Raw genomic sequence first — 23,553 nt, forward strand, 5'->3', positions numbered from 1 at the left:
ATTGTAGAGCCAGATTAGCAGGAGTATTCCTCCTGGCTCCACATTAAAACTGTGGAACCCTGCCAGCCATCGATTCTTTTGCCCCACCCCCCGTTCCCACCTCCTCCCAACTGCCTCCACCGTCCTCCCAGATCCTCCTGACTCGGGTGCTGGCCAATCTTGTTGGCCCCCGCAACTCCTTTTGGGGCAACGAATGCCACCTGCAGCTCAACAGTACTAATGAGGCCAGTGGCCTATTTTCCATGTTCCTGCCATTGGCCTTATCAGGCACATGTAGCATGTGCTGCACCAGGATTACACCCCAATTCGGGTGCGAACCAATCTCTAGACTATGATGTCTATCCAGAAAAAGTGACAATACAAGGAGAAGAGATTAAAGATGTTAATGATTCTGATGATCTGATTTTGAATGGAACTTGAATAAAGTTGGTAATGCAAATCCTAAGACAACAACTAAAGTGAAAAAATGCATTCAAGGAAGCTAGGTCATTCCCAAACGTAAGATTGCCAGCCACTTTTACTTTGTGAGACTAATGCTAACAGAGCTGTAACTACATATGGCAAAAAGACAGAGACTGAAATGCGAAGGTGATATTGGATGACCAGTCCAGGATTCATACACATCAAATCAGTATGCCTGAAGTTGCGACTGAAATACTGCAGTGGTTGTGAAAGGAAAAGATGTGTGATTATATTACCAAAGTGCTTAATTAGCATGCATAAATTCACCCACAAAATACACCCAGATCCTAACTTTGCAGCTGGATCGATATAATACCTGAAGCATCAAGCAGTCATAATCGGACCCTTGCATGCCAAATTATATATATTTCTTTATATATATGGGAAAGTGTACATTTCAGTCAGCTTCCAGCTACCAACAAATGTATACTAACATTGATGTATCGAAATTAGAGTGCAGCTGCCTGAATACAATTGGGGGATAGTGTAAGCATCATAATCACTACTCCAAAAGTAATTCATTGCGTGAAAGGCTTTGAGATGTTTCAACTTGAAAAGGTGCTGTATAAATGCAAGTGTTATTAAAAAATGACAGGATTTCTCTGTTTGTCATACTTTCAATGATAAAACTGCCACAGGAAGGAGCCTTGAGTGAAATTCAAATTGAAGTGAGTGAACCACATGAGTGTGGTAATGGCATTTGGGAAAGGTACTAGTGTATCCTATTCAGGCCTGGCATACATTGTCATAAAATTTCCCCTACCAGTCCACTCCCATTTGTACAGCTTTACTACTTTGAGGCTGTGATATATTCACACAGCACAGTGCACACAGCTCCTAACATAGCAGGCAGCTTTCTCGGAAGCCTCCGGAAATCTGCCTGGTTCTGTTTATTATTAACTCTGCACTTGCAGAACACAATACGTCCACATCCACAGTGTGGAGTTACAAACATTACAAGCTTACAGACATTGCACTTCTCCCTCCTTAATGAAGAAGTTATTATAACAAACATCATACATAACCTTCATTTTTAAACATAACACAGGATATAGACTTATTTTCTTTCGCATATTTACAAATTTAACTTTACCGCTTGTTTTCTGTTTCGAAGAGGATACCTTCGCTCTCGAACAGAACTTTCCAAACCTGGTGTCGATTTCACACTCATTTGACGCTTATCCTGAGGAACGTTTTCCTCCACGGAATTTCCTTGATTTTCATTTGAACTCACTCTAACTTCAGGCTCTTTGTTTTCCTGACTTGGACTCAGACTTTCATTCTGATTCTCTCCTGGATTTGTTTCCAGTACATTGGATTTAGGATTTTCTACTGGTGTATCAAAACTATCTGATGAGTCAGAAATAATTGAATCATTCCCACCTTCAACTCCTTCCATGTCTGTGGGTAAAATATGATCAATATGAACAAACCTAACCTGTCCATTATCAAACCTCTTTACCAAATATGTGCGATGACCACATATCTTCACCACTCTTCCTGGTAACCACTTTAACCATTTATGGTGATGGTTCTTCACTCTCGCCTTCTAGTTTAATTTCACACTTCTCTCTTTTACTCTACCTCTATCATGATTCTCTTTCTGTCTTGTGTTTCTTCTACGGACTGTGCCAAATTTGGCTTTAACAACAAGAATCTGGTTCATGGCTGTCGTTTGAGAAACAACTCTGCTTGTGTTCTACCAGTAGTTGTATGAGGAGTATTTCGATATGTAATCAAAAAATTAGCCAATTTGTGATTCAATGACAACTGTCGTTTCCTTGGATTTGGATCTAACATTTGTTATATGAGGGCACGTTTTACAATTTGTACAGTGCACTCTGCTGCACCATTCGAAGCAGGATGGTATGGTGGAACCTTGGTATGTTTCACACCATTTTTGCTCGTGAATTGTGCAAATTCTTCTGAACGAAATTGTGGTCCATTATCCGAAGCAATCTCGTCAGGGAGGCCAAATGAAGAAAATCATTTTCGCAAAATGTCCAATGTTTTACTTCTTGTTATTTTCCACATTGGGAACACCTCAACCCACTTCGAATGGCTATCAATCACAATGAACAATTGTTGTCCTTCTAACTCAGCAAAATCAATATGTAGCCTTTGCCACACCATGGGAGGCCATTTCCATGGCTGTAATGGTACTGGTGGTGGTTGCTTGCTTACCGATTGACATGTCGTACACTGACTTATGATGTACTCTATATCTTTATCAAGACCTGGCTACCATAAATAACTGCGTGCAAAACTCTTGGTCAAGCACATTCCCAGGTGCTGGTCATGGTGGTCGTCTCATAATTTGGACCTGAATTTATTTGGTATAACCACTCTTGCACCTCACATGATACAATCTTTATCGACTGATAATTCATTCCTACGAATGAAGAATGGATGTGTATCTTTATCTGTTACCTGCTTTGGCCATCCATTTGCAATATAATCATACACCTTTGACATCATTGGGTCACGTTTGGTTGCTCTACCAATCTCTTCAGCTGTGACTGGCAGTTCATCAATGTATGAAAAAACACTTCTTCCCTATCTGGTGTAACTTGTGATAGGGAAGGCAATCTAGACATTGCATCAGCATTACTGTGATCAGCTGATCTTCTGTATTCAATATCATAAATGTATGCTGACAAAATCAAAGCTGCATTCGGGCTGCAGCTAATGTTGGAACTGGGGACTTTGGATGGAGGATTGCTGTCAGGGGCTTATGGTCCGTAACGATGGTAAACTTACGACCATACAAGTATTTGTGAAACTTCTTGACCCCAAAAATTAATGCCAAAGCTTCCCTTTCAATTTGCGCATAAATACTCTCTCTGGCACTGAGAGTGCGTGAAACAAAAGCAATTGGTCTCTCCTCCCCACTACTTAATACATGAGAGATTACTGCCCCAACTCCATAAGGAGAGGCATCACATGCTAGCTTAATCTCCTTGGATATGTCATAGTGAACTAACATGGTGCTCTCTACCAATTTGCTTTTACACTCCTTGAATGCTGTATCGCATTCTTTTGACCACTTCCAATGAACCTGTTTTTTCAAAAGTTCATTCAGTGGATGTAATACTGTAGCCAAATTTGGTAGGAACTTCCCATAATAGTTCAAAAGACCCAAGAATGAACGAAGTTCAGTGACATTCCTGGGAGTGGGTGCATTTCTAATTGCATCCAATTTTTCCATGGTTGGATGTAAACCATCTTTGTCTACTCTGTACCCTAAGTACTCCACTGAGTTTTTAAATAACTCACACTTAAGAGCAGACACTCGTACTCTGTGCTTCTCTAGGCATTTGAGGACTTCATTCAATATGTCATGAATTTGCCTATTTGGTGCTGAAATTAGTATGTCATCCAAATAACATACTACCCCTTCAATACCTTGCAAAATCTGGTTCATCACCCCTTGAAATATGGCAGGGGCGAAAGACACTCCAAACGGTAGTCTATTAAATTAATATAGGCCTCGATGAGTATTTATAGTCAAACATGACTTGGACTTCTCATCTAGTTCAAGCTGTAAGTAGGCATTCGTAAGATCCAGCTTTGAGAAGATCTGACCACCTGTCAGTGTTGTGAACAAATCTTCTATATTCGGCAATGTATTGGGGACATTACCCTCTAGAATCTGGTTTAAGGTTACTTTATAATCACCACACAATCTTACCTTACCATTGGACTTAGATACAACAACAATGGGTGTAGCCCAATTACATTGATCTATCTTACAAATGATGTTCTCAATCTCTAGTCTTTTGAGTTCTTACTCAACTTTCTCCTTGAGTGCATATGGCATGGAACGTGGCTTGTAGTAAACCGATCTAGCATCCTTCTGTACCCTGACACTCTGCTTGAAGCCTGAGATCGGACTGCCCTTTTCGCAGAACACCTTCGATACTGCTTGATAATCTCGTCTATTGATGAAAATCTCGCTTCCACACAGAAAATCTTACTCCAATCCAGCTTCAGTGAACTCAACCAATTTCTTCCTAGTAAGGCAGACTTGTCTCCCTTCACTACTGTTAGAGGCAAGTTCTGAAATTGATCTTTATATTTCACCGGTACGGTGATACGACCTACCACAGGAATTTTCTCTCCCGAGTAGCCTCGCAGCTCTATCTTGGATTTCTCCAGTTGAAAATCACGCAATTTGTCGAGGTACAACGACTCCGGTACTACACTCACGGATGCACCCGTGTCAATTTCCATTGGTATCTTGAATCCCACAACATCTATGTGGATTTTGATGCTTTCCGAATCGCTGTCCGTTAACCTCGTCCTCTTGATGACGTGTAACTCTAACATCACCTCGTCCTGTTGTTGTTCTTCCATGCTATGTCGTCTCTTGGCATTTCTACTCATAGCTTTGAACGCTGCACTCATAGCTTTGAACGCTGATTTACCCTTCAGTCGGCATGCCTTCGTAAGATGCCCAGTCTTTCTGCAGAAGAAACACTCTGCCTTCGCGTATGAACAACTTTGAGCAATGTGTTGTCCCAGGCACCTATAGCACGACTTCGACGCTCTGTTAGAATTTCCAGTTTCTGAGACTTTGGGCCCCCACCGTCTTTTATTTTGAACCTGCAGGTGATTTACCTCGGTTGACTGACGACCGTAATTATTATTTAATTCTCGGGAATATTGTTCGGCCATGCCCATCGACCTCGCTGTCTGACAAGCAATCTCAAAAGTAAAGTCATCCGTCATCAATAACTTCCTTCTGATCGCGTCATTTTTCACCCCACAAACGAAACGATCCCATAATGCTCGGTTTTGAAAGTTTTCACAATTACAGTGCATCGATAGCTTTTTTAATGCTACGATGTAATCGTTGATACTTACATCAGCCTTTTGTTTCCGAATCCCGAAACGATAGCTTTCAGCAATTTCTAACGGTTTGGGGTTATAGTGCTGCTCCAGCTTCGTTAAAATCTCTTTAAGCATTGTGTCCTTTGGCTCGTCAGGCACAAGCAGATTTACAATGGTTTCGTACAATGCCGGACCCACCACCGATAAGGGGATCGCTTTCTTATGTTCCAACACAGCCCGGTTCTGGACTGCATTGTCTGGAACTTCGATTATGTTATTTGCAGTGAAATACATTTCTAGCCGATCCACATACGCTTTAAAACGTTCCCGGTCGTGTCTATATTCACCCAAATATCCCAATACTCCTGCCATTTTAATCTCTCGCTGTTCACACGTGTGCTGTATTTTACCTTGGATATTGTAGCTTATTTCCAAAGACAGAAACTTCCAAATTCTGTCAGCTAGCTGAATCCTTCACCAACAAAATTTAAGCTTTAAATCATCTGAAAACTCCCATCTCAATCGTCAAATGTGATATCTTCACAGAGCATAGCACACACAGCTCCTAACATGGCCGGCAGCTCTCTCGGAAGCCTCCGGAAATCTGCCTGGTTCTGTTTATTATTAACTCTGCACTTGCAGTACACAATACGTCCACATCCACAGTGTGGAGCTACAAACATTACAAGCTTACAGACATTACAGAGGCGAAAGGTTTCTTTCAAATATTTTACGTGCACTCTTGTGGTGAAATAAAGCCAGTTGTGTTCACCTTCAGTGACATCTCCGATGAGAATCCCTGCTTCCTGAGAGTAGCAAAGTACTTCAAAACTTACAACCTAGATGTTATATTTCTTGTCTTCCATGCAGATTCAGGGATCAACACCATTCCAGATAGCCAGAATGAGAAATACAAATACAGTTCATGTCAGGCATTTGAGCTTTTTGCTTGAAGTTGTTTGCTGCAGTATCATTCGTTTTTGCAGTGTTTAGTAAACTAATTTCCGTCAAGTCCTTTGAAATAGATTGCTGCTTTCACCTGCACAGTATACCAAAACCAGTAATGGAATAGAGCTGAGGAACATGTATGTTAGAGAAGCCAGTTTCAACAGTTTCCTCCAGCAGTTCTGATGCCAGAGAGTGCAAACTATCTCTACCATTCAGGCAAACATATACAGCACTTTACCATGTCCTCAGGAAGTCCCGAAGCACTTCACAGCCAATGATTACTTTTGAAGTGTAGTCATTGTTACTATGTATGCAAACAATTCATTTGGTTTTGCCCTACCATGGTGGACAAATTGAGTACTTGTGGTTTACCCCTCTAAGGCCGCTCATCTAAAACATTTCCAAACTGCACTGGGGAGCTTGAGTGGGTAGGCCACCAGCATTGTGACCATAAAAGGCAATGGAAAATTCTGAAGAATCTAATGGAGAAATTATGCTGGAACTAGTTCTACGGTCTGTATTGGTCATGCATGTTATCCAGGAGAAACAGCTGGGGATAGAATTTGAAACGCTTGGTAAATTTAACTCATTGGATTTGAAATCCAAATGAAATGCTTGGAGCTAATTTTTTTGGAGGTGGTTGCAGAAGAGAAGAGATTGAATTTGTATGTGTTTGATGATGATGATGATGTTGGGACAATTGGGAAAATATGACTGGCAACTGGAAGGGGAACAAAAAGTCAGGAAATTCAGTGCATGTATTTCAGAGTAGACCCCCAAGAACTAATTTGCAACCAACCACAACTCTCAAATATCAAAAAGGAGAAACAAAACATAAAGAACTGTATATCATTTCTTTACACAATTTTCTAATAATTTTAAGGAAAAAAAACGGAATTGCATTTTCAACCCTTCCACAATTGTGCAATGCCCTATTACTGCACAACTCTGCTCAGAAATGCCCAAATCTGGCCAGATGTGGAAAACATAGATGTTAACAGGTTCTACCACTTACCTCAGATATTTACCCCAAAGGGTAGTGTCGTAATTGTGCTTTGCAGATCTAGGGGAAGCAATCTGATGTTAGGGGTGCATTTGCTATATCTATCTGTGGTGAAGTTGTGACATGTGCAGTATTGACCTCAGTATCTTGCTGCTGGTTGGGCAGTACAACTCTACTGCACAACTTTAGATTTGCCTTAAAGCAGAATTATATCTTGTCTTCAGAGTTACAGTCAGTACATAGTTTGGAGCTGGGACTGTATACAATACTGAGGCAGCTTCAGGCAAGCAACCTTCAAAATCTGTACGTTACTTTATTCAACGCTGCATGTGAATAATGTACATCATTTTTTTATTCGTCTTCCTCCTTTCACATTAATTATAGATTACGTAAGTTTTCCACATTGCTGTCTGTGTTGTACTGGAACAGCTTGGCTAGAGGCATGGCTAGTTCTGGAGCACAAGACTTCACGACAGTCGGGGTGTTGTCGGGGTCCATAGCCTTTGCTGTATCCAGTGCGCTCAGCCGTTTCTTGCTATCATGTGGAGTAAATCGAATTGGCTGAAGACTGGCTTCTCTGATGGTGGGAAGGTCAGGAAGAGCCTGATATGGAACATCCACGTGACAATTCTGGCTGAAGATGGTTGCAAACACTTCAGCCTTGTCTTTTGCACTCACGTGCTGGACTCTGCCTTCATTGAGGATGGGGATATTCATGGAGCCTCCTCCTCCTGTTAGTTGTTTAATTGTCCACCACCTGGCAGAACTGCAGAGCTTTGATCTGATCCATTCGTTGTGGGATTGCTTAGCTCGATCTATAGCATGCTGCTTCTATTGTTTAGCATGCATAACTAAGGAAGTAAAGGATGGTATCAAATTGAAAACAAAGGCATACAATGTTGCGAAGAATAGTGGAAGGCCAGAGGATTGGGCAATTTTTAGAAACCAGCAAAGGACGACTAAAAAAATAATACAGAGAAAAGATAGTTTCAGAGAGTAAACTAGCAAGAAATAAACGTTGGTCCTTTAGAGGATGAGACTGGGGAATTACTAATGGGAGACAGGGAAATGGAAGAGACTTTGAACAAATATTTTGTATCGGTCTTCATGGTCAAAGGCACTAAAAGCATCCCAATAATTGATAATCAAGGGGCTATTGGGAGGATGGGGGGTCTTAAAAGAATCACTATCACTAGAGAAAAAGTACGAGGCAAACTCATGGGACTAAAGATGGACGAGTTCCCTGGACCTGATATCCTGCATCCTAGGGTCTTGAAAGAAGTGGCTGCAAAGATAGTGGATCCATTGGTTGTAATCTACCAAAATTCCCTGGATTCTGGAGAGGTCCCAGCGGATTGGACAACCGCAAGTGTAACGCCCCTTTTTAAGAAAGGAGGAAGACAGAAAGCAGGAAACTATAGACTAGTTAGCCTAACATCTGTCATTGGGAAAATGCTGTCGTCCATTATTACGGAAGTAGTAATAGGACATTTAGAAAATCCAAGTACAGTCAAGCAGAGTCAGCTTTCTTAAACAATAAGGGGTTACGGGGAGCGGGCGGGGAAGTGGAGCTGCGTCCATGATCCGATCAGCCATGATCTTATTGAATGGCGGAGCAGGCTCGAGGGACCATATGGCCTACTCCTGTTCCTATTTTTTAGGTTCTTATGTTATGAAAGGGATATCATGTTTGACAAATTTGCTGGAGCTCTTTGAGGATGTAACGAGCAGGGTGGATAAAGGGAACCAGTGGATGTGGTGTATTTGGATTTCCAGAAGGCATTCGATAAAGTGCCACATAAAAGTTTACTGCACAAGATAAAAGCTCGCACGGATGGGGGTAATATATTAGCATGGATAGAGGATTGGCTAACTAACAGAGAACAGAGTCAGGATAAATGGGTGACTCGCTTTTTATTCCAGATTTATTTAATTAACTGAATTTAAATTCCACAGCTGCCATGGTGGGATTCGAACTTGCATCTCTAGATTACTAGTCCAGTAAAATAACCACTATGCTACCATTCCCCTAAGTCAATGGGAATCAGGAAGAAAACTCCATTGGCTGAAGTCACATCTAGTACAAAGGAAGATGGTTGTGGTTGTTGGAGGTCAATCATCTCAGCTCCAAGACATTGCTGCAGGAGTTCTTCAGGGCAGTGTCCTAGGCCCAACCATCTTCAGTTGCTTCATCAATGGCCTTCCCTCCATCATAAGGTCAAAGGTGGGGATGTTTGCTGATGATTGCACAGTGTTCAGTTCCATTCGCAACTCCCCAGATCATGAAGTATTCCATGCCCATCTGCAGCAAGACCTGGATGACATTCAGGCTAGGGCTGATAAGTGGCAAGTAACATACTCGCCACACATGTGCCAGGCAATGGCTATCTCCAACAAGAGAGAGTCTAACCACCTCCCCATGACATTTAACGGCATTACCATTGCCAAATCCCCTACCATCAATATCCTGGAGGGGGCCACCATTGAGCAGAAACTGAACTGGGCCAGCCACATAAATACTCTGGCTGCAAGAGCAGCTCAGCGGCTGGGTATTCTGCGGCAAGTGTCTCAACTCCTGATTTCCCCAAAGCTGTTCCACCATTTACAAGGCACAAATCAGGGGTGTGATGGAATACTCTCCACTTGCCTGGATGAGTGCAGCTCCAACAACTCTCAAGAAGCTCGACACCATCCAGGACAAAGCAGCCCATTTGATTGATACCCCACCCACCACCTTAAACATTCACTCCTTCCACCACCGGCATACCGTGCCTGCATCGTGTACCATCTGCAAGATGCACTGCTGCAACTCACCAAGGCTTCTTCGACAGTACCTTCCAAATCCGCAACCTCTACCACTTAGAAAAACAAGGGCAGCAGGTGCATGGGAACACCATCACCTGCAAGTTCCTCTCCAGGTTGCAGACCATCCTGACTTGGAAATATATCGCCATTCCTTCATCGTCGCAGGGTTAAAATCCTGGAACTCCCTCCCTAACAGCACTGTGGGAGTACCTTCATCACATAGACTGCAGCGGTTCAAGAAGGCGGTTCACCACCCCCTTCTCGAGGACAATTAGGAATAGGCAATAAATGCTGGCCTTGCCAGCAAAGACCACATCCCAGGAATGAAATTTTTTTTAAAAGGCCAGTGAAAGGAAATAATTCAGCATTGGGTGAAACCAGCAAATGTGTTTATTTTTATACTGTATATAGCCAGGTTGTAATGCTGAACAGTAAAATAAATCATGATTCAGAACTTCTGAGAACAGTCAACATCAGGCTGCTTACATTATGTCCCTGGGGGAGTGGGGGCGGGGGCTGTAGCTGTCACAAAGAAAGGGTAAAATTAGTACTTCGGGAAAATAATTTGAATTCTAAAGGAAGCTGCGAGCTAGAGACTGGTTATTGCTTCATTCTCTTGACATATTGAGAAGGTATAGCCCCCATGCAGCCAAAGTATCTATTCAAGTTAATGCTTCCTTCAGCCAGATTTGTATTTACCCAACTAAGGTGAGATCTCCACTATATTTAAGTAGTATGAAGAATCGGGTTATCTATTGTTTTCCATGTTGATGCACTCATTTGTTTTCCTACCTTATAATAATTTGCCTCGCAGAGCCTATGTTTAAACCTTTGTTGCAAATCCCCACCCTGCAAATAGAGAATAAATAATTTTAAAGGTAAAGGCCAAATAGATAGCAGAATAGTGGAACTTAACCTAGAATATGTTGAATATGGCTCTCTCAATAGATAAGTAGGTAATACACCATGTAGTGGTTGTTCTTAGTACATATCAAGAAGGTCTCAAGTTAAATCCCTGGTCCGTGCTGAGTCATTAAATATCACTAAGACACTGGTGAAGGCATTACAGCAGGCTGCAGTATTTAATGTCTACAGATAAGGGGGTAAAAAATCTTGCTCCTAATTGCTGGAATGTGTGGAGGTGCAATGATGTGCTGGGGCTCAGCTGTTATCCATGTGATTCGAACCATTTAGATGAGATAGCTGAAGGCTTAATGGTGCCTATAAAACAGCATCCCAACAGGAATTCACCCTCCCCCAAGAAGAGGAGGGAAGAAAAAGTTGACTACTTTTAACATTCCCATAATCTGATCGCTCTAGTTACATTTCTCAATTAGAAAGCTAACATTTTAGAATATTGGTTTTAAAGTATATTTTTTGTAATTAACACATTACCCCAAGATAATGCTGCTTTTGTTTGTGTTGCTTCTTTCTTTTCCCTGGTCAGTTTTTCTCGCCTTCCTTCCTTAAGATGTTGACTCCTTACTAAGGTATAGTTCCATGAGCACCACAGTCATCGCAACCGAATCAGATCCTTTCCCCCAACATTTACCTACATGTTGCAGCAGGAGTTGCTGAATAGCAATTAAGCGCAGTGTTCTCGGCTGACTTTCCCCCTCCTCTCCCTAGCCTAAGGCGCCAAGATCAATCGTAGCTCTATATTGTTCTTCAGCTTAGATTGACTAACTCAGCACAGATCGGGGATCACAACCAGGATCTTGCAGGTCTGCATGATTCGACTACTCGCTAGATAAGTTCACCAAGCTATTAGGAGAGCCTATTGTGTTGTATCTTGCAAAAAAATGTGTTTCTCATTAGGTTTTTATGACTACACTGATTAGTACAAATGGTCCTGCTGTCTGAAACAATAAAAACATGCAACCTAAGGCTGTATGAATGATGCAGTATTCCTTTTTCAGTGACCGTCCAGACGCTGACATTTGAAAACTTGTTTCTGTGATAAAAAAAAGCTTTGTTCTCTCGTCTGGCTTTTGATCTGTTGTTGCCATACCCCAGTTAGTGTTCTTGCTGGTAGACCCCAATGGAAACATTTCCTGTTCAATAGAATCATAGAATTGTTACAGCACAGAAGGAAGCCACTCAGCCCGTCGAATCCTTGCCAGCTCTCTGCAAGAGCACTAAAGTTAGTCGCACTCATCCGCCCTTTCCCTGTAGCCCTGCAATTGTTTTTCCTTCAGGTACTTATCCAATTCCCTTTTGAAAGTCATGATTGAGTCTGCCTCCACCACCATTTCAGGCAGTGCATTCCAGATCCTAACCACTCACTGCGTAAAAAGGTTTTTCCTCATGTCGCCTTTGGTTCTTTAGCCAATCACATTAAATCTGTGTCCTCTGGTTCTTGACTTTTCCGCCAATGGGAACAGTTTCACTCTACTCTATCTAAACCCCTCATGATATTGAATACCTCGAGCAAATCTCCTCTCAACCTTCTATGCTTTAAGGAGAACAACCCCAGCTTCTCTGGTTCCTCATCCTTGGAATCATTCTCTCAAATCTTTTCTGCACCCACTTCACAACCTTACTAAAGTGTGGTGCCCAGAATTGGACAGAGTACTCCAGTTGAGACCGAATCAGTAATTTTTAAAGGTTCATCATAACTTCATTGCTTTTGTACTCTATGCCTCTATTTATGAAGCTCAGTCTTCCATATGCTTTTTTTAACCGCTTTCTCAACCTGTTCTGTCACCTTCAACATACCCCCAGGTCTCTCTGTTAATGCACCTCCTTTAGGATTGTACCCTTTCGTTTATATTGCCTTTCCTTGTTCTTCCTGCCAAAATGTAAGACTGTTCACGATACTTCCAAGTTTTGTGTCATCTGCAAATTTTGAGATTGTGCCCTGTACTCCCAAGTCCAAGTCAATAATATACATCAAGAAAAGCAGTGGCCCTGAGGGATACCACTGTATATCTTCCTCCAGTTTGAAAAACAACCTTTCACCACTATTCTGTTTCCTGTCACTTAGCCAATACTGCATTTATAGGAACAGGAGTAGGTAGTTTAGCCCCTCGAGCCTGTTCTGCCATTCAATGAGATCATGGCTGATCTGTGACAAAACTCCATATGGCCTTTGCCCCATAACCCTTAATGCCTTTGCTAAACCAAAATCTATCAGTCTCAGATTAAAAAGTAACAATTGATCTAGCAACAGTTACCGTTTGCGGAATAAAGGTCCAAACTTCTAGCACCTTTTGTGTGTAGAAGTGTTTCCTAATTTCATGGCTGAAAGGTCTAGCTCTAATTTTTTGCTTATGCCCCAACTAACAGAAATAGTTTGTCTCTACCTGCCCTATGTGTTCCCATTAATATCTTGAAACCTTCGATCAAATCAACCCTTTAACCTTCTAAATTCCAGGGAATACAACCCTAGTTTGTGTAATCTCTCCTCATAATTGAATCCCTGGAGTCTGGGTGTCATTCTGGTAAACCTGCACTCCCTCCAAGGCCAATATATCCTTCCTGAGATGTGATGCCCAGAACTTCTCACAGTTCTCCAGGTGTGGTCTAACCAGGGTTTTGTACAGCTGCAGCATAACTTCTACCCCCTTGTATTCTAGTCCTCTGGCCTTTTTGATTAGCCTTTTGATTATTTTCTGTACATGTTCATTAACTTTTCATGATCTATGTACCTAGACCCCAAGTCTCTTTGGACCTTCACTGTTTTTTAGCTTTTCACCATTTAGAAAGTACCCCCTTCTATCATTTTTAAATCCAAAGTGGATGATCTCACATTTGCCTACATTGAAATCCATTTGCCACAGTTTTACCCATTCATTTAATCTATCAATATCTCTTTGTAATTTTATGATTTCATCTACACTACCTGCAATGCCACCTATCTTTATGTCAGGGCAGATTTAGCTTTCTATTCCATCATGCTCACTGATGTCCAGTTTGAGTTTCACCAGGACCACTTGGCTCCAGACCTCATTACAGCCTTGGTCCAAACATGGACAAAATAGCTGAATTCCAGAGGTGAGGTGAGAGTGACTGCCCTTGATATTAAGGCAGCATTTGACCGAATGTGGCATCAAGGAGCCCTAATAAAACTGAAGTCAATGGGAGGAGGGGGGGTGGGGGAGGTACTCTCCACTGTCTGGAGTCATACCTAGCACAAGGAAAGATGGTTATGGTGGTTGGAAGTCAATCATCACAGCCCCAGGACATCACTGCAGGAGTTCCTCAGGGCCATGTCATAGGCCCAATCATCTTTAGCAGCTTCATCAGTGACCTTCTATCCATCTTAAGTTCAGAAGTGGGGATGTTCACTGATGACTGCACAGTGTTCAGTGCCTTTAGATAATGAAGCAGTCCATGCCCGCATGCAGCACGACCTAGACTTGGGCTGATGGGTGGCAAGTAACATTTGTGCCACACAAGTGACAGGCAATGGCTATCTCCAACAAGCGAGAGTCTAACCACCGCCCCTTGACATTCAGTGGCATTACCATCATCGAATCCCCCACCACCAACATCCTGGGGGTCACCATTGACCAGAAACTTAACTGGACCAGCCCATAAATACTGTGGCAACAAGAGCAGGTCAGAGACTGGGTGTTCTGCGGCGAGCGTCTCGCCTCCTGACTCCCCAAAGCCTTTTCACCATCTACGAGGCACAAGTCAGGAATGTGATGGAATACTCTCCACTTGCCTGGATGAGTGCAACTCCAACAACACTCGAGAAGCTTGACACCATCCAGGACAAAGCAGCTAGCTTGATTGGCACCCCATCCACCACCTTCAATATTTACTCCTTCCATCACTGGCGTACCATGACTGCAATGTGTACCATCTACAACATGCACTGCAGAACCTCCCAAACCCGCAACCTCTACCACATAAAAGGACAAGGGCATCAGACGCATGGGAACACCATCACCTCCAAGTCACACACCATCCTGACTTGGAAGAATATCACCGTTCCTTCATCGTCACTGGGTCACATTCCTGGAACTCCCTCCTCAACAGCACTGTGGGAGTACATTCACACGGACTGCAGCAGTTCAAGAAGGCATCTCACCACCACCTTCTCCAGGGCAATTAGGGATGGGCAATAAATGTAGGCCTTGCCAGCGACGCCCATATTGCATAAATGAATACAAACTTTTTTTTAGTCGTTAATAAATACTGTGAATAATTGAGGGCCCAACACTAGTCACATCCTGCCAATTAGAGTACCTGCCCATTATCCTTACTCACTGTCTCCTGCCGCTCAGCCAATTTCCTAACCAGGTCAATAATTTGCCATTAATTCCATGGACTGCAACCTTAGTTAACAGTCTCTTATAAGGGACATTATCAGATCCCTTCTGGAACATTCATAGACATTCTACTTTAAGAGACCTCTTCAAAAAAAATTGATCAGCTTCATCAGGCATGACCTACCTTTTACAAATCCATGCTGGCTCTCTGATCAGCTAAAAATTTTCAACATGTTCAGTCACCCTATCCTTTTGGTTTCACCCTTTTCCTAGCTTATTTTTGATATATTTAATAGATATAAATCTCCACTGTTCTAGTTGGGATGGAATGGTCTGGGGCTACACACTTCTCTGTTCTCACTGTTCACAATGTTCACCGATTGGATGATAGTTTTCCTATGGGAAGCTTCATCGAGTAGGTAGCTTCGGTGAGCAGCATCACCACAGCTATGTGGACACTCTTAGCCTCCGACTTGCAGCCTTCTGGTTGCCAGTTGAGCTACAGATACAGTTCATCTCTATCCTCATCCTCAAAAGTTTATTTCCTATATATAATTGCTGTTGGCTATGATAAAAGTTGTATTATATAGCTCCATAAAAAAATATTTTTATAGAGAAAATCAAAATAACTAAAATTTAAACTAACAAGTGTGTTCCATCACCTTTGTACAGATGGATTGGTAAAGGGATTAAGAGTTTAAAATGTTTTCAGGTTACATAAAAGTGTCTCTCACTGCATGATGTTAGCACTAAACCATGAAAATTGTGTTTCTCATCTCTTGACTTTCACTCATGTTTTACAATGGTTTCTTCAGGAACTAGACTGAAGTAGAAACTCGAGGACTTAACTTTTCAAGTATATATTCATAACACATACCTCATTGCACATCTAAATTCTCACTGTTGTTTGTGTGCCACCTTAAACATAATCACTGTGTATCTAAGCCACTGAAAGTCAGTTTTTCAGCGTAAACCTTTAGTGAGCATAATGGCAACGCAGGTTATCCATGGTTTTCATTAAAGAAACAAGTTTGCAGTATTACTTGGTCAGCTTCAGCACTGTGACTCAGTGAAGCTTGGCTGATTTGGTAATAAGGTTAATTGATAGAAAAGAGAGAGGATGGTGAGAGCATTCTGTTCTGTGAAATTTGGCTATGGAAGAGTTGGTGCCTTAATTTTCAAAAAGGGCTGAACATCCTGAGGTATTGTTAGCTTCCAAGCTCTCTGTAATTTGCTGTTATAATTAACTTTCTCTTTTTCTTTCTCTTGTATGTCTCTGTGTGTCTCTCTCTCACTTTTTCTCTCTCTCTCTCTTTCTTGCTCTCTCTTTCTCTCTATGTAGGTTTTATGCCAGGTGTGCAAAGAAACACACAAATATCTCAGTATGGATCTCAGCAACCCGGTCCTCCTATGTCTCCACATCCATCGCCCGGAGGACAGATGCACCCTGGCATGGGTCCTTACCAGCAGAGCAACTCCAGCAGCACTTATGGTCCCCAAAGTGGCCAGTATGGACCACAAGGTAAGAAAAGAAAAACAACTGAAAATTAGTCAAAGTCAATAGAGACTACTTTAAAATGTCTAGCTATAAATAATGACAAAAATAGGGTCTTTAGGTAGCTCATTAAATATTGAGAGGTTCATTAGAAAGCATCTTGAGACTAATGACAGAGTCTCTATGCTTACAAAAAAAAACAGCAGTGGGCCAAAAAGCAGCTTCATCTATCTACTTTTTTTTACCTTGGGTGCTCCTCAAAGATATTTCATTCTGACATATAAATGATTAAAACTAGGAAACCCAACTGTTTTTGTGGCTAATCTTTATTGTCACAGCATGGGATTTGAAATTCACTTGCGTTTTATTTTTGTATGTATTAAACGTAATGCTGCCATCTGTAGATATCAAACATGGAAGATTCTTTGACTGCTATTGAGGAAAGCAAGCGAACATGAGCTGTTTTACAGATTAATAGTTTGATTCCATATTTGCTGAGCATATCCATGTAATAGATTCTTTTACCTGCTGTTTAACCCAGATTTTTTTTAAAAACTCATCATTGACTAAGATTAGAAATGCTGCTTAAAGAGCTAGTCTTTTGAGTACTATGTACAGCTTTTATGCACATGCTATCAAACAGTTGTCAATAAATTTTAAATGTGTTAAACTGTAGAACCCTTTGTTAAATAATTGGAAACCTGGCATCCAAGAACTGACTCCTGGCATTTATATCATTAAACCCATAACTGGTGACAGACGTGGACCTGGATAAAACTGGCTATAAACACTGGGAGCTAGTTCATTGACACTGGGCTCCTAGAATCTGAATTGAAAGACCAATGTAAAAGTAGCTTAATATACCACACTATTGAATACCAGAAGAGCAGAATAGCTCTGTGTCTATTTTTACGTAACAACTTAATGAGTCTTAATCTTGCCTGGGACATTCTCATCATGTGGTGTTCTCTCAAAGTATAATTGCAATTACAGATCAGCAAAGCTGGAAGTCATAGGAAGTGAACATAGAGGGAAAGTCAGGCCAGGTTCTTTCAAACACCTTCTAGTAGCAGGCTACAGAGCAGCATTTGTACTATTGGCTGCTTACCTTCAGCTGGGAAATAGCAAGTTCCAGAAGGTTGTTAGAATCTGGAATGCACTGCCAGAAAGGTTGGTGGAAGCAGATTCAGTAGTAACTTTCAGAAGGAAATTGGATATATACTTGAAAAGGAAAAAATTGCAGGGCTATGGGACTAATTGGATAGCACTTTCAAAGAGCCGGCGCAGGCACGATAGGCCAAATGGCTTCCATCTGTGCTGTATGATTCTATAAAGGATAGCTGCATACGTGCCAATGTAGAAAACCTGTAGAAGCTGACTAGCAGTTTCACAAAAGTTGACAACTCCAACCATGTTGAATGTAGTCCTATGATGTATATAGTTACATCAAAAGTGCAGTGGCACATGGGCTTCTCATAACTAAATTTGTATAGTAGAACATTGTGGCAAAATTGAAAGGATTTGCCCTCATTTCTTATGGAGAAATTATGGATATGTATTAAATCAGATAAATTGTTTATATATGCTTGTCACAGTGAGGCATTAAGACATTATTCTTTCCCTCAAACCACCTCCTCCCTCCTCCCCCCACACATTCACATTGGCACTCACCTCCCCTTGTCATCCCCAAAGGTTTTGCTGGTACTTTTCTCTCTTTTCCCCCCTCGCCAGCTCCTATTTGATGCTGCTGCAGCTCCAGGGGATATAATTTTGCTTAAAACTGTGAGGGTGAATTCCTGATCTGACAAAATCATCTCAAGAATTCCCATCCACTGCAGTCAGTAGAGTTTCGCTCCCCAGGCCAGCCGCAACATCAGCTAAAAGTGGCAAGTGGCAGAGCTGTGAGCAATTTGATTCTGATTCATAAACAGTCAATTGGGTGAAACGCAGATAGTTGGCATGTTTGGATTTGATGAGGGGAAAGAAAGAAAATCTTAACTTGATTTTTTTTTATGAATGAGCCCTCATCAATGTTGAAGACATTAGGCAGTAAGTAGTATTTTCAACACGAAGGATCCTTTGCAGAAAAGTAGTCTGACTTCTTGAATAAAATTAAGCTGCCACCTAATTCAAGCTTGATTCTGATATCTGTAAATTTAAGTGTTCCTTTTATCTTTTTTTGAATTAAAAAAAAACACTCCAAAAGACTGTTTACATTGCAGTGTCTCCAGATCATACAAAGCTCTTGCACAGTGAATTGAGAGGGATTTAGGGAACCTCAGGCACAACTCTTAATACTGCATGAGCAAAGTTCATTACAGGAGCCAGAAGCATCAGTTTCCTCCAGGTAATTAGAAAGTTGAATTGGCAAAATTTGCAGTTCCTTTAATGTCACCAGCAGTTTGGCAGGAACACTGGGATAAAAATGTGTTTGTTAGTACCACCCGTGGGCGCTAAGTGCTTGCCGCCCGAGCACTGTTCATGTCTGACACGAACATCATTGGTGGTTTAGTGGCGGCGCTTTCAGTTAGCGCTGCGCGCTCCAGCGCCACCCACTTGGTGACGTCATGATTGCAACGCGATGTTAGCGCCACGATCCCAAACTTCACTCCTTTCGCCTGCCATAACGCCTGCCGCTGTCACTGATAGGGAGAGCAGGCATTCTGTGGAAGCTCCTGGGGTGATATTAGAAAGCAGGAGCAGGTGGGTGGTCAGTGTAAAATCTTTTAACAGTACTTTGATTCTGTGAAGTCTGACATACTGCTGCTGTTTTCAATGCTCCCTTCAACTTTCTCTCATTTTTCAGGTGGTCCAGCTGACCTCCCCTTTAGGCGCTAAGCTGCCGGTTTCCTAACGCCAGAACTTGATTTTCCCTGCAGTGCTACTGTCCCGTAGTGCCCCGAGAGTAGGGTGGAACACTTCCCTTAGCACTCAACTCCCCTTTTCGGGCGCTAATAGTGAATATCCCGGTTTGAGGTGGTAAACATCACCCCGCGCTAAAATTAGCATCTAGGCAGTGTCACCGCCTCAAACCGGGCTATAACGAATTTTTAGCCCACTATGTTTAACCATAGAGGACCTTTTCCTTTCTGTCATAACACCTTTGTAAAAGTTTCCCAGTTGGAAAAAAATTCACCTCAACTCTTAACTAAAATTAATGGTTCTCCTCAATTTTTATTCGCCAAACAGGAAAACCCTTTAAAAGTGAGAGTTGATTATGTATGACGAAAGAAAGAACTAGACCACTTTGTGGTTTTTTTTGCACGCGCAATTTTTTTCAAAACCACAGGGGGGTTACCATTGCACATAAGAAGCGCTAATCACATATGGGATGGGGAAATGGTCTTAATTTCCCAGAGGTGCAAGCAAAAATGCTTTTCTTTTACCGATGGTGGGGGGGCAGCAAGATATTTTAGCCGCCATGCAGGTTTTGGCTGTGATTCATTTTGTACCATCTCGTTAGGACCACTTTACTTCAAAGGCTACTGCTTTCAATGTTTTTTTAAATCTTTCCACTATGCGTTGTTTTATGGCCTTGATCATACAGATCATTGGCCCTGAAATTGCATTCGGAGGCGTACCTCCGGAGCACACCTATGATCCGCGAAACAATTACGGAAGTACATGCTGGCAACCAGGCAAAGAAAAGTTGTCATCTCGGGGTGGAGGGCAGCATAATGGTCCACAGATCCCAGGGACATTAGAACATAAGAAATAGGAGCAGGAGTAGGCTATACGGCCCATCGAGCCTGCTCCGCCATTCTATAAGATCATGGCTGATCATCGACCTCAACAACACTTTCCCGCCCCATCTCCATATCCCTCAATTCCCCTAGACTCCAAAAATCAATCTATCTCCGCCTTGAATATATTCAGAGACTCAGTATCCAAAGCACGCCGGGGCAGAGAATTCCAAAGATTCTCACCCTCTGAGTGAAGAAATTCCTCCTTAAATAGCTTTCCCCGTATCCTGAGACGGTAACCCCCTAGTTCTGGACACTCCAGCCAGGGGAAACAACCTCTCAGTATCTACCCTGTCAATCCCCTTCAGAATCTTGTATGTTTCAATGAGATCACCTCTCATTCTTCTAAACTCCAGAGAGTATCGGCCCATTCTACATGATCTCACATCATAAGACAGCCCTCTCATCCCAAGAATCAATCTAGTGAACCTCCGTTGTACCGCCTCCAAGGTGAACCTTTGTTACACTCCCTCTGTGGTAAGTGTATCCTTCCTTAGATAAGGAGACCAGAACTATACACAGTATTCCAGGTGTAGTCTCACCAAGGCCCTGTACAATTGTAACAAGACTTCCTTACTCTTATACTCCAAGCCCCTTGCAATAAAAAACAACATGCCATTTGTCTTCCTTATTGCATGCTGTACCTACATGCTAGCTTTGTGTTACTTGCACAAGAACACCCAAATCTCTCTGAATACCAACTTTTAAAAGTTGGACACAGCCGGTATGGAAGTGTATCTGGAATCACGTGGGCCCGGTCCTCCATGACAAAGCGGAATTGCATTTCAATCATTTACGAAGCAAATCCCCTAATGATGATATACAATGGAATCCCCAAATCTAATAATTATACAATATACAGAATTGGAATTTTATTCATAATTACCTTCAATCTTCTAACCTCATTAAAAATTTAATTTTTGATTTTATACATGATTAAAAGTATAATCCAGGCCAATATTTGTATAACTTCATTTAATACAGTGTATGTGCATAATTTAGGATATGAAAATGTTAATTAAAACCTTAGATATCCCCGTACGCTGATGCAAACAGGCCCTGTGCCTACTTGCATCAACCGTAAGACTTCTGTCCGCAATTGAATGCCAGCTGCTGGGCAAATAGCCCAATTCTGTGCCAGCGATTGCTTTTTCGGGGCTCCCACAGATGGCGTGTCAACGCGTATGTTGACGGGCCGCAAGTTCCGAATTTCGCGCAAGCACCTACGGAAACTTGCGGAACATTTCAAAGAGAATACGATAGCCTACTCTCATGTCACCACAGACACCGCAATTTCAGGGCCAATACATACGTCACATGCCATTTCAACAAATCCTACCATTTGTTGCTGCCTTCCATGATAGCTGCTGCAAGTATGGGATTTAATGAAAACAAAATAACTTTCTCCTCACCACCATCACCTCCACCACCCCACCCCTACCGCCACCTTTCCCCAGTGTCTTAACCTTTTAATATGCTATAAACAGAGTGTTTTTCAAAGATGTGTAAATGATGATGAACCATAGGTATCTCAACCATTGTGTTACTGCCTTGTATGCACACCAATATGTAAATAAAATCTATTCATGTGAAAAGAAGTGATACTGTTTTTCGGTAAGCTCTCCTTCCTGTAAATTGACGCCTTCTTACCCCCTCCCCCCCCCCCCCCCCCCCCGAAAAACAAAACTGTTGTCATTTCTATTAACCACTTACCACCGCTCTTAGTTGTTACACTTCAGAAGTAGTGGCAGTAATGGAAGAGACATGGTTTTTTTACTGTAATAATTTTACACCTTTGCGCTGCTAACTCTCCCAAAGTATTTCCTAAAGGTACTGACTCTTGCAGTTCCATGGCAGCCCTTTTATACCTCATCCAACCGGCGCTCATGTAAGCTTAGATAGTGAGTATCAACAGGCTGCTGTGGAGGGTATCCCACCAAACCTGATGCTATCCATATGCGCATAACTTTCACCTGGAGCCACAGGATAGTAAACAAGAGCAGAAATCCTGGCTGACTGTTTACCCTCCTCCCTGGCTCAGGGACACTGAGGGCCCATGTGAGTACAGACCAGGGATTTGAATGTGGAACCTTTGTGCTTTGTGTATGATTAAGTTCGATGCTGGCAATGATTTGCCAAATTAGTCATCAAGCTAATTCCAATGAGCATCTAATTTGAAAACTCTAAAGACATAAACAAAATTAAACAGCAGATTATTTAAATAATTTGGAAGTGTATTGAAAGTGCTGAAATAATCTTGGGATTTGGGTGACTGTGCCAAGTGATGGAGCTTTGCTGTTAAGATTTGAACCCATTCATTTTATTCACACCCTTTCAAGTAAAATGTAACCTGGAGGATATTGTTGAAAACAGCTTTGCCATGCATTGTACAAAGTTTCTGATAGTACCTGGAGGGACTGGTAGCATTGCTGAAGTGGACCATATTTACAATATAATATTGTACAATACATCTATAATATTATGGTATCAAGGATGAGGTATTTCAGTTATGTGGAGAGACAAGAGAAGCTGATGGTGGTCTCCTTAGAGCAGAAAAGATTAAGGGTAGTGAACACAGAAATGCTGGAAATACTCAGCAGGTCAGGCAGCATCTGTGGAGAGAGTGACAGATAACGTTTCAGGTCGATGACCTTTCATCAGAACTGGAAAAGGTTAGAGATATAACCGGTTTTAAGCAAGTTCAGAGGCAGGGAAGGGGAGGGAGAAGGAAAGAACTAAAGTATAAAAGTATAGATCCGTGGAAGGCAGGAGAGTTTAAATGCCAAAAGGGATGATGGTGCAAGGTGAAAGTAGATGCTAATAGGACAAGTAAAAAAACAATATTGGTCTAGTGGGGGTGTTAAATGGGTATAGCAGAATATAAGCAACAGCTACCATCTGAAAAAATGAGGGCAGAGGTTATGATCTGAAATTGTTGTATCTCCTGCTCTTGCACGGGAAAGGGAGTTGGTGTTGGGAGTGATAGAGGAGTAGATCAGGGTATCACGTAGGGAATGGTCCTTTCGGAATGCTGAAGGAGGA

The 23,553-nt window shown here is 42.0% G+C and overlaps 1 protein-coding gene across 7 annotated transcripts in view; it reads left to right on the plus strand.

Moving 5' to 3' along the window:
* The window catches only part of arid1b (AT-rich interactive domain 1B), a 646,010-nt gene that overhangs the window by 462,721 nt on the left and 159,736 nt on the right, over positions 1-23,553 (plus strand). For all 7 annotated transcript variants that reach the window (XM_070889678.1, XM_070889679.1, XM_070889680.1 and 4 more), the window contains exon 7: positions 16,616-16,795. In XM_070889678.1, coding sequence (XP_070745779.1) covers positions 16,616-16,795 — 180 coding nt within the window. The remainder of the gene's footprint in view (positions 1-16,615; positions 16,796-23,553) is intronic.

Source organism: Pristiophorus japonicus, chromosome 9 (assembly GCF_044704955.1).
Source record: "Pristiophorus japonicus isolate sPriJap1 chromosome 9, sPriJap1.hap1, whole genome shotgun sequence".
Classification (NCBI taxonomy): domain Eukaryota; kingdom Metazoa; phylum Chordata; class Chondrichthyes; family Pristiophoridae; genus Pristiophorus; species Pristiophorus japonicus.